Source organism: Microtus ochrogaster, linkage group LG4 (genome assembly GCF_000317375.1).
Source record: "Microtus ochrogaster isolate Prairie Vole_2 linkage group LG4, MicOch1.0, whole genome shotgun sequence".
NCBI lineage: Eukaryota > Metazoa > Chordata > Mammalia > Rodentia > Cricetidae > Microtus > Microtus ochrogaster.
This window is the reverse complement of record NC_022030.1, coordinates 38,832,185-38,846,885: the sequence shown is the minus strand read 5'-3', so window position 1 is coordinate 38,846,885 and position 14,701 is coordinate 38,832,185. Positions and strand designations below refer to the sequence as shown.

At 37.0% G+C, this 14,701-nt stretch overlaps 1 protein-coding gene across 1 annotated transcript in view; it reads right to left on the bottom strand.

Moving 5' to 3' along the window:
* Ikzf2 (IKAROS family zinc finger 2) overlaps positions 1-14,701 on the bottom strand; it is a 142,671-nt gene that overhangs the window by 35,318 nt on the left and 92,652 nt on the right. The window contains exons 5-6 of the mRNA XM_005361421.2: positions 9,984-10,250; positions 2,799-2,966 (exon numbers count right to left, since the gene is read on the bottom strand). Of these exons, the coding sequence (XP_005361478.1) occupies positions 2,799-2,966; positions 9,984-10,250 (435 nt within the window). The remainder of the gene's footprint in view (positions 1-2,798; positions 2,967-9,983; positions 10,251-14,701) is intronic.

The window sequence follows — 14,701 nt, the reverse complement described above, 5'->3', positions numbered from 1 at the left end:
CTCTTCCAAAGGTCCTGAGTTCAATTCCCAGCAACCACATGGTGGCTCACAACCATCTGTAATGAGATCTGGTGCCCTCTTCTGGCGTGCAGACATCCATGAAGACAGAATGATGTATACATAATAAATAAATCTTTAAAAAAAAAGCTGCCCTTAATTCACTAGTAGATGTTCATTATGCAACCCAAACCACACTTTATGAACTAGGTATTGTCTGAAAATCATATAACATAAGGGGGATATAAGAGCATTTCACTGTTGAATGAACTTGGACCAAACAGTTGGAGACCCCAAACATGCTTCATGAGCAAGGGGTTCAGATGTCCATAATAACTGGTACTACACAATCTTCTTCATCCTACACCAATCACCTTGTGATGTGTTATCAATGAGCAGCTGATAGAGAAGAATTGTGGTGGGTCTAGTTTGCAAATGAACTGCATAACACTTGATGCTAGCTATGACAAGTGTGTCTTCAGGACCACTTTAGAGAAGCTAGCCTTGACAGAGTGGAAAAGAGATTCCTCAGCAGCCCGGATTTCACCAAGCCATACTGTGCATGGCAGAAGAGACAGCCTGAGGAAATGACGCATGGCATGGTCATATGGCCAGCAAAACAAAAGACTGATGATAGGGGTCTGGAGAGAGTTATTCAGATGTACCCCTCAGAACTGATACAGAAGACGATGACACAGTATTCTACATTAATTTTTTCTTTACGGAATCCACTATGGAGAAGGCTCTTAGTAATTTGGGCAGAGTAAAACATCTACTGACATCAGCCAACGTGCTTACCTAACTACCCTGGTGTCTGCTCGTGGACCCATGTTCAAATGATAATAGACTCAAAGATACTGTTAACTCAGTTTCATGTGCTCCCTACCCATCTGTAACTGACTTCACTACTACCATTGCTGGGCTCAGAATTTTTCAGTTCTGAGTCCCTGTTACTCCTCAAGAGATCAACCAGCAAGTGGAGCCAGGGAGGTTATACTGGACTTCTTATAACACGGAAAACAGATAAATTGATCCTCATAGAAACTGAAGGACGTTTAAGGAGGATTTACCATTCCTGCCTAGGCTGCTTCCCGAGTGGATTTAACAGAACACCTTAGCACTTACTATGATATCCCTTATCACACACTGCCTTCAACAAGAAGCTCATTTAATGGAAAGAAATACAGCAAACTCAAACCTACAGACTTCATCCACATTTGTCATGTTCCATCAGCCATTTTCAGCTGGCTAAGGGGAGCTAGGTCAAATGGTCTACCACTGGAAGGCTTCCTGTGTGGCTGCCATCAAGGCAAGGTTTAGGGTGTTCTGTAGATACAGCAAATGGCTAAAGATATCCTTCCCACAGAAAGAACACATGAATCCGAGAACAAAGAGGTTAAGATGTTTACAATTACTTATGAAGGTGAGGCAAAAAGTCATATCCATAAACTCTTATGAGATACATAGTCCTTAGTTCAGTGGCAGTTCAACGAGTTAGAACATACAGGTAGCTGATGGAAACACCTGCATCTCTTAAAAACATCTTTCAACTTATAATACTTTTTATAATAAAATAATGTCACTGTAATTGATAAACAGAGTGGCATAATTTTCAAAACATACATGAGATGTAAATAAATGAATTATTTCTGAGTAAGGAAAGTAAATATTGTCTTAGAATATTTTGTTTTCATATGCATGTTAATTTAACTTTTATAATTGTTCCAAATTTAATAGTTAATGTTTAAAATTACTTTCTATAATACATAGCATATTAGAAAGTGAAATTCAGCCTTAAAGATATCAAGAGAGTGTAAAGAAGGCATTCAGTCACATGCCACAGTTGTCTGGGTTACAGTCTTTCAATGTACATGAGCATGTCGCTTTCTCAGATCTCCACATTGACAAGAAAACTTAACATGCCATGATAAACAAGGCATATCCAACTGCTCTGAAAGTATCTTATTATAATATTCTACAATTAACTCCTCAGTAATAGCAGTTCATGCTCAAATCAGAGAGAGTCATTCAGATTTCTAGTTATTCTTCCTCATTTATGTATTGCTATGCTAGTATTTTCTTAGCACATCTAACACTTTAGATCATTAAATCATTTATTAGGCAGATAAAATGCTCAGCTCTTTCCCAATAAGTACAGTTGGAAAGCTAGCAAAATAAGCCAAGTTAAATGAAATATAAATTCCTCCAACAGTCAATTTTCTAATGAGTACAGTGCTTTCAAGTTTAAAAAGAACAGTATTTGATTTCCTCACTGTGATCTAAGCCTGAGTTCTACTGGACTGTTAAGAAACTCTACAACTAGCCGGGCGACAGTGGCGCACGCCTTTAATCCCAGCACTCGGGAGGCAGAGGCAGGCGGATCTCTGTGAGTTCGAGACCAGCCTGGTCTACAGAGCTAGTTCCAGGACAGGCTCCAAAACCACAGAGAAACCTTGTCTCGAAAAAAAAAACAAACAAAAAAAAAACAAACAAAAAAAGAAACTCTACAACTTTCATGTTTTCAGGAAACATCAGAAAGTGTAACATTTTACTGGGCTCCAATAACCCAGTATGAAACATGATTACTGCTTTGATAATCACAAAAGCTGAAACTTTATGTTCTATCTGTGAGACACTCTTTAGTAGCAGTGTCCTTTTTCATGTCGTTGATCTTTGAATACTCATGTGCATCCTACAAATGCTAGCAATAACGTACAGGATTCTCTAGGCCAAAGCTACATGCTGCTTAGTGTAATGCTGTTACACCTTATTGACTTCAGCTTTGACTTGGTGACACTTACCAGAATGGGTTCTGAGGTGTCCTGTGAGAGCGTCCCTTCTTCTACAAGCATAGCTACAAAAAGGACATTTGAACGGCTTCTCTCCAGAGTGTAACTTTATGTGTCTCAGAAGGTTGCCCTTCTGGGTGAAAGAAGCTCCGCACTGGTTACAGTGGAAGGGGCGCTCACCTGAAGACAGAGTGGGAAAGACCAAGCAGGTTATCGTGAGGGAATAGTATTCCATCCACAGTTAACCAGAGACAGTTCCCTAGGCTCACAATGAACATCTCCCATATATACCAAATCTTCCCTTTCTCCTAGGTGAAGTAGACATTTCCTCATTTCATATAAAGATTTCTGTTGCTGGCTGAGAGGAGCAATAACAGTGCCCACCAATGACTGAACAGCTAGCTCTCACCACTCAACTGACCATTGCTTGTCATAGACTACTCTAATCCTCACAATCCCATTAATACTTAGGAAGCATCAACTTAAATATAGGAATGAAGAACCAGAAGTCAACAATGGCAATGTATCTGATAATACTGACACTGAGATCAGAAGCAAAACAGGCATAAACAACAAAGAAACCTTCAGTGCGCACAGAGGAAATCTTTCGATAGAGAAGCATTCCTGTTCTCTTGGCCATTAACAATGAAACCTGTGGCAAAAATCCCCAGGATGCCTGAGAGAATCCAGAGAATATTATATTTCCAGATATTTTCTGCATGCTGTTCTGTGAGAAAACATTTGTTTAGCAGGAATCCTTTTTCATGGTTCTCTACAGTGAAACTGTCAAAAAGTTACACAAGTCTTCATTATCAGTTTTGTGTATTACGCTCGACTGGCAGCCACAAATGGCATAGAGGTAACAAAATTCATACAGGCAACAAAATTCACACTAGCAATATCAAAAGGATATAGTATTATCAAACCATGAGGAAAATACTCTGACTTCTCATTTGCCTGTGTCTAAGAACAGTCGAAATAAGTGATAAGCTGACATATAAAAATACGGAGAAAAAGCTCACCTGGAAGCTCAGAGTTTAGAGAGAACCAAATGAAACACTTCCTTACAGTTGCCAGGGCTTTTTCTGTATTTGTCACGTGACAGGTATGATTTCCATAGCTTTCATAATTTGTACACTGAATTGCCAGGCTCATGTATCTTTAGCTAGAGTATTTATCTTAATAGTGAAGTGAACCTCGGAAAATATTTGGCCCGTTACACAATGCAAACCAAGGGTTTCTCTTTTAAAGAAAGCTAGGAGGCAATAACCAGATAAACTTTTGTCGCTTCTGGAAGCCACCCCTGTATATTCTGTATATTCACAGGTTTGTTACAAAACCTAAAGATTTTAAAACCAAATAAGGTCAAGCAGAGTGAATTCTACAGCATGCATTCCTCTGGAAAGTTAATGAAGTACACCAAAAGACTTGTATGTGGTGGTTTACTCTTGTAGACATGGGGTTGCAACTTACAAAAGGTCCTGAAAAAAGGTATTATGCTAAAAACTCAGCATATCAAAATTAGCTTAGACTGAATTTTATTTAAACAGTTTCATTTGTTGAAACCTAAATGACTCAAAGAAGACATCATTTAGTTTTAAAATCTAATTCTGGCTGGCAGTGGTGGCACACACCTTTAATCCTAGCCTGATCTACATAGTAATATCCCGTCTCAAAAATCTAATTCTGATCAAATATTCTGTCTTGTTTTTTGAGAGGGATCTTGCCATGTAGACCAAGAAAACACACGGTTTTCTTGCCTTAGAGTGTCCAAGCGCATGTTCTTGGGTGGGTGCTGCAATGATGGGCTTTTAAACCTAAGTTTTTAAGATCTTTTTAAATTTTATACACATATGCAACTTAGCTTTGATTCTTTGGTTTTTTTTCTCCAAGGAAATAACACAGTGCAATTTTAAAAAGCATAATTATCTGCCCTCTACCCTGACATGGACATGACATGTTGAGAGGGATACTCAACAAAGTGGCTTTGTGAATGAATAAAACAGCAAATATAAAATATACTTTTTACTTCAACTGTTCGATTTTACTCTTGGACTCTGTGTGTAAGCTTTTTCTAGTAAAGTGACAAATTGGGACACAATAACTTTAAAAGGAAATTAAATAATAGGTCTGTTAAAAATTTAGATTTGTGTTTCCTTTTGCAGCAAGCAGATTGACACTGTCTTCAAATCATTTCTAATATTTGAATTGATGGTTTTAATCCCTACATTAAAGTAATTAATTCACTATTTAAAATAAGGCTAGTCTGAAAAGGAAATACTACTACAGAGGAACAAATTTCAAAAATTTTTATCTACGGCTAGAGTAATGTAGTCAAGTTTTGAGACTAATGATGGAGTAACAGAGTTAATAGTTACAAATGCCCCAGATATCTTTGAAACTTTTACTAAGAACACCACAGAAAGGGGATGAGATGACAGGGACTCCATGGACATCTGGTATGTGGCTCTGTTGCTGTGTGGGTAAGGAGACTCTACGTCCACAGGCATGAGATGTAAAGAACCAGGCAAGGTGTGCTTTAACCTGGAGCTCCCTCTGAAAACAGAACAGGCTCTAGCAGCAGGCTACTGTAATTTCAACAGCTAAACTCAGAGAAACACTGGGGGGAATTAGTATTACTTCCCCAGCGCTGCTCTCTACCCTTTGGCTGCCAGCTCCAGGCTTTACTCATCTTAGGATAGAATCTGTTTAACTACGCTTAGGAGCTGGACTACAGAGAACTGGCTAACACTCTGACAACACAGTTGTGTTACTGCTTTCAACACTGAACTTATAATTAGGGTGATACTCTCAATAACACCACTATTAGAGGGTAAAGCAGATTAACTGTTCTTTGTATACATAATTAAAGATTAGGACTACTTAATACACTACATCTCTATCTATCGTCTATCATTCTATCTATTTATCTATCATCTATCTTCATAGTTAATTAATAAAAATTAATCAAATAATTTAAAAAATTCTATAAAATGTTAGGAATCCTGATATTCGATACTGTAGGATATGCCCCAGGCTAAACATTATGGAAATACAGGTAGAATTATCTTAAATTTAGGTAAAAAAAATTACCTACTTTTTTTTTTTTTGGTTTTTTCGAGACAGGGTTTCTCTTGTGGTTTTGGAGCCTGTCCTGGAACTAGCTCTTGTAGACCAGGCTGGTCTCGAACTCACAAAGATCCGCCTGCCTCTGCCTCCCGAGTGCTGGGATTAAAGGCGTGCGCCACCACCGCCCGGCTAAAAATTGCCTACTTTTTCTCTATATAAATGCAAAACAATAATATATTGTCATAAGGGCTTTAAACAGTGCATAATTATTTTAATTTGTTCTATACACTAAATGGAGAGTCAGTTGTTTTTTTTCAAGTCAGTTTATAATTTATATAAAGTATTATATTCTTCATATACAAATGGAAACAAAAGTTTTAAAATCCCAACAGATTCCTTGCTCACAGTGCTAATATTGCAGAACAATCTGGTTCAAAACCAAAGTAGGTTATTGTATTGGTGACAACTGATCTTCCCATTGGTGGCTACAGAAGACTGGACTAACAGTAAAGAAAACTACCTGAGATGTCACAGTACGCATCTTTTTTTAAAGTTGATTATGAGTGCTTGTGTGTCATGACTTTTAGATGTAAGGTGTTGCGAAGCTCAGCTGGCCTGGAACTTGTTCTGTAAGAGAGACTGGTCTCAAACCCCTGTTCTTTCTTGCTTTGTATCTATGCATCACATCTGTGCTCCTTCATGCTAAGCTGGTATTGGTCTTTAATGCCAGCCCACTGATTTACTGTCGACTGAACAGAACAGAACCTTGGAACACAAGAGTGAAGAGAAAATGCCATAGTTTGCAAAGACAGGAGAGCTATATCCCAAAAAGGATCAAACTTAAGGATTGTCTGTATTTATAATTTCATCACACATTCATATCCATGTGTGAACTAAGTCACTACCCTTATTTATTCATTTATTTATTGGCTTGCTTACTTATTTATTTTTCTGTACCCTACATTCTCAGTGAAGAGTGCCTGGAGTATCTGATGAAAATATTACCTGATTATTTATTAAAGTAACAATGCCAAAGAAGTAACAGCAAGCGATTAAAGACACTGGAACTGGCACTTTAGTAGAGTACAGGAGAGATAGAAGAAAGACGCATTAGAACTGAGATCCCATGTAATTGGAAAAAATTCGGCGGTTTTATACTTTCTATTCACTGTCAATTGTATATTAGATAATTTATGAGCTTCTTAAGGGCATCACCAAGGATTTAAGAAAGTGGCTTTTGGGCTGGAGAGATGGCTCAGAGGTTAAGAACACTGATTGTTCTTCCAGAGGTCCTGAGTTCAAGTCCCAGCAACCACATGATGGCTCACAACCATCTGTAATGTAATCTGGTGCCCTCTTCCGGCCTGCAGGCATACATGCAGACAGAACACTGTAAACAAAAATAAATAAATAAATCTTTTAAAAAAAAGAGAGAGAGTGGCTTTTGTTTAGCTACACATAAAATGTTTTAAAGGTGGGCAGCACTAAAATGAAGACAGTATTTCCTAATACATTCGGTTAAAGACTAGATTCTGACCATACAGTTCTACAGTTAGTTTAAAGAAACTCAAAGAAGCCTGTCACCAAACAGTATTACAGTAGAAGTGAGAACATGACAATCAACTGGGATCAACTCAGTCATCAGAAATATATAGTTAAGGCCTATTTTAAGATGGCAGCTCTAACAGAGCATCCCAGTATCCTAAAGTTTCTCTATGACTATCTATTGAAATTAACAAAAGTCTCCCAAATCTGAAGAAGAAATTCTAGTGTTCAAAATAGGTCAGTAAGGCAAAGGAGTTTGTGCTCTTGAGTGAACTTCAAATGGTTGCTTAGTAATTTTATCCATGTCCTAATTAGTGAGCCTCATATTCTAGAACCTGTACAAATCTGTGGAATAATTTACAATCAAGTCCTATACAAGTTACATCATTTTCAATGTTCAAATAATTCTATCCCACTTTTGTAACAAATATGGAATGGAAAGTGGAGTATGTGTTTAACTATTTTATTTTGAAAAAAAATCAGTGAATTTCACAACAGATACAATAAAATACAAATTAAAACTTCATCTTCAAAAAACAGTTCTTGTGTTCTTTGAATTCTCTTAAATAAGAACACAAAAGATTTATTAAAGATCTTCCCAAACTAGTACTTAGTATAGACTTCATTCTTAAATATATCAGTAAGTAAAATTCAAATACTACAAAGTAACTGAACTGTTTTAATATTGCAAAGGAAAATTAAATGGGTGTTACGTTCTACAGAATACTCACTCTAACATAACATAATAAATGGGGAGTTTTGTAGACTCCTTTTCCAAACCAGTATTATTTCCTAGGCAGGGAATAAAAGTAGATAAATTTTATAGCCTTGTCTTTTACTTTCTTATTGAAGAGAAACCAAAGTTTTGTATATCTTAACTTTCCCCAAGACTTTTAAAATATTAAAGGAAAAATTCATTAGTGACATAAACATTTTAAACATGATGTTGTTTTTAAAAATATTCATAACAAAGCAAAAATACTAGTTATGATAGAAAATAGATGGGAAGGTGATGATATGATTACATTCATCTGAATGTGAAAATTCTACTGGGTCAGTTTTTAGTTAGTTTCTAGGGACACTTTATAATAAGTTGTTGGTGTAGTGATAGTCCAAGTGTGTGTGCTCACACTACACTAGCCTAGAAATCACAGTACAGGGTTCCAGTCTTCTAGGTAAGGGACATAAGTCAGACAACCTGACTTTCCTCAAATGTGTGTCATGAGAGATCTAAACTAAAAATGTTTTAGTATGTAATTACAGCATATTTTTTAGGATAAAATTTTTAAACCGATGATTTAGAATTAAAATTTTAAAATAAATTACTTTCCTGTGATTTCTCATTCTTTCCAAAGACTATCACAGTTTACAACTGAGAATATTAATTATTTAATATTTTACTAGAGAATACCACCATATTTTATTGAAAGATACATTCCTTTATTTTTTCTTTCTTTATTAGAAAGGATCTCACTATACAGCCCTGACTATCCTGAAACTCAATATATACACCACCAGGTTGGTTTTGAATTCACAGAGATCCTCCTGCATCTGTCTCCCAAGTGCTGGGGCTAAGGTGTGTGCCACCAATCCTAACTTGAAAAATTTTGTTGTTGTTTGGTTTGGGGACAGTCTCATGTAGCACAGGCTGGCCTCAAACTTTACGTTAGGATGACCTTGAACTTGTATTCCACCTGCCTCTAACTGCGAACACTGGAATCACAGGTGCATGCCACCATGCACTGCTCAACTTGAAACGTCATAAAAGATTAACTGTTATCCATTTAAACACACAGACACAACCTCATTGTGTTGCGTTTACCCACTCTTCCCTTCCTTGCCTCTTGTCAGTTTTTCCTACTTCCCTCAATCAAAAGCTTTGAGAAGATTTATATAAGACTCTCCCCTCCTCATCTGGCCTGTTTTTATGAAGTACTTGTAGCTCTCAATGCCTAGAAGCATATATTAAATTATCCACAGGCATTTTTCTCACCTCATCCCACAATTCAATACTTCTACCTACGTACCCACCCTAACCATCTTTTTACAGAGATAAAACTAAAAATTGCAAGAGGATAGTAACCTCCTTGAACTAGAGAAATAACCCCTGTTGCGAGACCTTTGATAGGCAAGACTGACCAGATAAAATACTTAACAGAGTTAACCAAAGCGAAAATAGTCCATCCTTATATAAATGTGTGAATGCTATTTTGTAGTATAAGGTCCTAGGAAGCAAACTATATTACCTGCCCAATGGGTATGGTAAAATACGTATAGAAATATAAAAAGATTAAATTACTCAATGAAATTCTCCTATACCTTTTGAACCCTTATCATATTATTGCTATATTAAGAACTGTGGAAACTGATTCCCAAACTTCTTTTCTGACATGCTATTCAGATTTGAAGACTGGAAGTCAAGACCCAGGCTACTTTGTGCTTCCCAGCAATCCAATACTAGCAGAATTCTGAAAAGGTAACTTCACATTGCCACCCCTGAATAAAAAGGAAAGAGAGTAGATGTCAGGTAATATCAACATCAGATGCACGGGCAGTCATCAGGTTATTCGTTCAGCTGCTTACCAGTGTGACTCCTTTTATGTACCATAAGCACATTGGGCCCAATGCAAACCATGCCACAGACGTCACATTTCAGTTTACCATTCGGAAGCCGGATTCCTCCCTCGCCTTGAAGATCCTGGACTTTCCTGTTGTCAGCCACCTCGCTGCTCTCAATAAGGGGTTCTTCTAGGCTGCTCCCCTCATCATGGCCCCTGATGTCATCTTCGCGGCTCAGGGGTTTCCTGTCACACTCTTCATCGCTCTGCATTTCTAGCTTTACGGAATTTGCTGCAAGTTAAAAGGAATTTAAGACATTGGTTAGGTGCTGCCACCTCCGTTTCTCCTGCCCGCTGTCACTCTATGGAATGAACGGGAAGGATATACTAAGTCATCCCCTGCTCTTCCTGTGAGCCAGGCTTTGGTGAGAGGGAACACGGCTCTGGAGCCCTCTGGGTGAGCAAGACCTTTCACTTCCGCAAACACTTATTTATTTCACTCAGCTATGCTGCGTTGACTAATTCTTGCCATTAGCGAGTTCTTGTATTTCTTTTAAAGTTCGTCACTAAAGTTAATGAGAACGAAGAGCACGTGTGGAAAACTCAAGGTTAAGTATTGCTTAACCCACTAAGCCACGCCTCCTCCTGGTTTAACAATCCTGTTCATGTCACATTGTCTGCTTCACATCAGTGTACGTGTGTCGACCTGCTTCTGCACACAGCAAGAGAAACAACTCGAGCTCTTAATCCCACAAATGTCTGCCACACAGGGAAGGCACATCTTCAAGGCCAATGTCCCCAAGTCAGACTAAACACAAACATTTAGTTGAGAGCTGTGTCAATGTGAGGTAAGGCGCATAAACCTTGCCATCTTAAACTACCCTGCTTTTGTTTCGTACATGCAGCAAAAAGAGGCCTCTATGGAACATACTAGACTACAAAACCAACGTGCTTGAACACTGATGTCTGCAAACCAAGGAGCAGCGAGTGACAGGAACGGCAGGACATGCATGTACACACTTGCGACTGTTAAGAAGTGTAAGGCCTTCTGTCTGCTGGTTTTGGATCATCCTGCAGAAAAGTTGTGCACAGCCCTTGATCTAAATGGCTCACTCCTTTGACAAAGTAGAGGCAGGCTTTAAATTAGCATCAGGTTTTTGTCCCACGATCTTCAAAGTTTCTCAGAACTCAAGAATCCATATTGAATAGATTTGATATCACAAGTAAGTTGGTTACTATCTGGATAGAGGAAATGAGTTCAGAGAGGCAAGCATGCTCTTTTTACTGTAGCTGTTTGCCTGGCGAAGTTATGAACCCTGGATTTATGGCTAGTGCTTAGCAGGACTGGGTGCCATCACAATGACTTTCTCTGTCCTTCTCTGCAGAGCTCTCTTCTCTAATCAGAGGCAGTGAACTGCATACTGCCGTCGGCATAATCCTAAACTAATTACTTAACCTATGAATCTTACATCGTGCGCTTGAAAAGGGGAAAAAACTCAAATTGCTGACTAAGGTTCAGAAAGAACCATTTGGGGAGAGTGGAGAGACTTACATTCTTAAGTTGTTAGGCATCTTAAACAGCTTAGCATTTTCCCTGTCATCCATAAAATGGAGATGGCAATGTCCCCACTCTGTAGGGTTGCTCTGAGCTTTAAATGAGAAAACTCATTTAATGAGTAAGCGTGCTTCTCTTTCTCTTCAGGCAATATGGTGCTATGATTACTTTGTAGAATCTTGGAGAAGATTAATTAATTTAAACCATGTAAACTGTTCTGTAATCCACAAAGCGAAAAGCATTCATATGGAATCTATTAACTTAGAAAGTGATATGATCCTATTGGTTTTTGAGACTAAGAAGAGACAATATTTTACTCAACATTATGTCCCCAGCATGCCCACAGGCCTTGTGATATACAAGAGATGTTCACGCAGTATTAACTCATGAGTTTTACTAAAATCACTCTGTGTTCCATTTCTCCAACCCTGTTTTAAATGTTATAGACTTCATGCCATTGTGAAGGCCAAACAATATGAAGGATCAAATGTGAAAATTAAGTCATTTTTAGCAAATGTGCAGAATCTCCTAGCCTGTCTCTAAAGAAATCATGCTCATATATGCTCGCATTTAGAAGTCTATCTGAATACATTTAAAATGAAAAATAAATTTCATATCTAGACTATCAGCAAAGATTCATGATCATTCCTTCTTTATTGTTATTAAATATATAGATATTCACATAGAATGATCAGTGTGAAGTCTTGTATTTTTACCTGTATTTAAAATTATGAGTGAAGTTCACTGTTATAACTTTAAATGGTCTTTCTGAAAATGTTTATTAACATTATTTGCCCATTTTCCTATCAGGTTGTCAAACTTTTCTCACTGAGTTTAAATGTTCTTTATTCTGAAAACCAAAATCAAAAATGTTCTAGTATGTAAACTGATTTTAGGACTGATGTAACACCACAAGCAGAATACTTCACAACAACAATACAAGACAGTATACAGCCAACAGGGTGCATGTTGGAAATACTATATAGAGTTATGTCTGTTTGGACCTCAGATCTCTTGCCAAGATATCTATGTATATCAAGCATTCCAAGTCTGACAAAATATACACTCTGTTAGGAACTCTGATGCCCAAATGTCTGCAAGGCTTGTTCCCCGTTACCCAGGATCTTAGTCCTATACTGCTCGTGTATTTGCAAATATCCTGGCTTTCCATTTTATTCATGAAATAGTTACTGTTTGGTAAGGCATGTTTAACCAGCATAAAATTTGCCAGAGATTCTCAGCAGAACTCAAGAAATATATTCCTGCATGTGCAGATTTTTAGCATAAAAGTATAGACCTCTCAAATATTAAAATAGGACAGAATTATAAAAAATATGGTTTGATTTTAAACATCAGAGTATTTTTTTCTTAGTGAGAAGACATTTAAATGAGGATATCCAAACCCAACAAGGGACATGGATAAAATGTCATTAAAAAAAAAAAAAAAAAAAACCTCTGTCAGGCCAGGCAATGATGGCACATGTCTTTAATCCCAGCACTCACGGAGGCTGAGGCAGGTGGATATCTTTGATTTTGAGGCCAGCCTGATCTACAGAGAGATTTCCAGGACAGGTAAGGCTGTTACACAAAGAGACCCTGTCTTGATAAACAAAACAAAACAAAAAATCAAACAAAACCACTGTCAGATTAAAATATACTCATCAGGGTCTGCTCTCCCAAGAGAGTATACTGGATGCAAACACTGGAGAAAGGTTTATTTTTGCTGTAACTGAGAAAAAAAAAACCTGATAAAGTTACAATACGGGTTTTTTATACCAGTGCTTAAGAAATCATATTTGTCACCAGTAAATTTGTGTCCCATTGTTGTCCTTATACAGTAAATTAGTAAAACGCAACACGTTTCAATATACATATTATTCACTAATTTCACCGAAAATGGAAGCCCATTCACAACATCACCACCAAAATATTCCCATCATAACTCATTTCTGACATCTGTGTCTAAAGGTAATCTTAAATTTTATATTAAAAAGCAAGAAATTAAATAAAACAGTCTTTAGATCCTAACTATTAAACAGAAGCCATTTCTAGCTCTAAAAAAACTATGGCATGATTTATTTTCAATATAAGACGTTTCTAATTATAACAGAGCAATAATGTTTTAAATATTTAATGATAAAATTTAAGTGTTAGGGGAAAAAGTAAAAGTTCAAATTTCCATAATAAGAAAGAGTTGACTATCACTATTTAAAGCATAAAGAGCCGAATACTACTATCAATCACTAAATATAATATTATTAATTTTTGGAATTGGAATTTTAACCTTCACTGTATGAACTTATTCTGACAATGTGGTCTAGAAATATGTTCTCATAAACAGGATAATTTCACTCTACATAAGTCTGAAGCCAATTTGATTTTATGTAAGTCTGATGTGTTCTTCCACACTGTGTAATTCAAAGCTATAACGAAGCTAGTTTGGAAAAATTGACTTCTCAGTCAAACGATCTTATATTATAAGCTTCTCCAGTAAGAGTATTGGGGTATCTATCCTCAGAAGCCGCACCTTACTGGGCTACCTCCACTCAGAAGCTTCACAATACTGGGCTACCTACACAAAGAAGTTTCAAAAATCATCATTGTGTCTAGAGGTATTACAAGGAGTAGAGAGACATACTATAATTGCCTTTCATTCCTTAGTGAGACATTAAGGGGTACACTGAATGAAAGTTTATATACATGTAAATAGATACATATTATTATCTCGCTCTCTCACACACACACAGACATGCACACATGGTAGCATCTATAAACAAATAGTAAAATAACATTAGTAAGTTTCACAGCCGTTAAGAAATTAATTCAGTTTTATGTATGTAACAATGCAATTTTGCTTTGAAACTATGATAAAATAAAAGTAGATCATGTGACAAGCATAACTAGAAAGTAAAATGTGAGGTAATGTACCCACACATGAATGTAACACTCGCATGAACCGTCTCCCTCACAGAGCAGGAGAGAAACACAGACTTCTTTTTAGAAGTTGGTTTTTTGTTTAGTTTTTGAGGAAGATCTTAAATTTGGGTGAATAGGGAAGGGGAGAGGAAGGAATTGGGGGAAGGGAAAAAACATGATAAAAATATAAATATTTTTAATTGAAATACTTTAAATATAAAACTGTTTTAAGTAATAAAAATATACTATGAAGAAGGAGGAAGAGGAGAAGG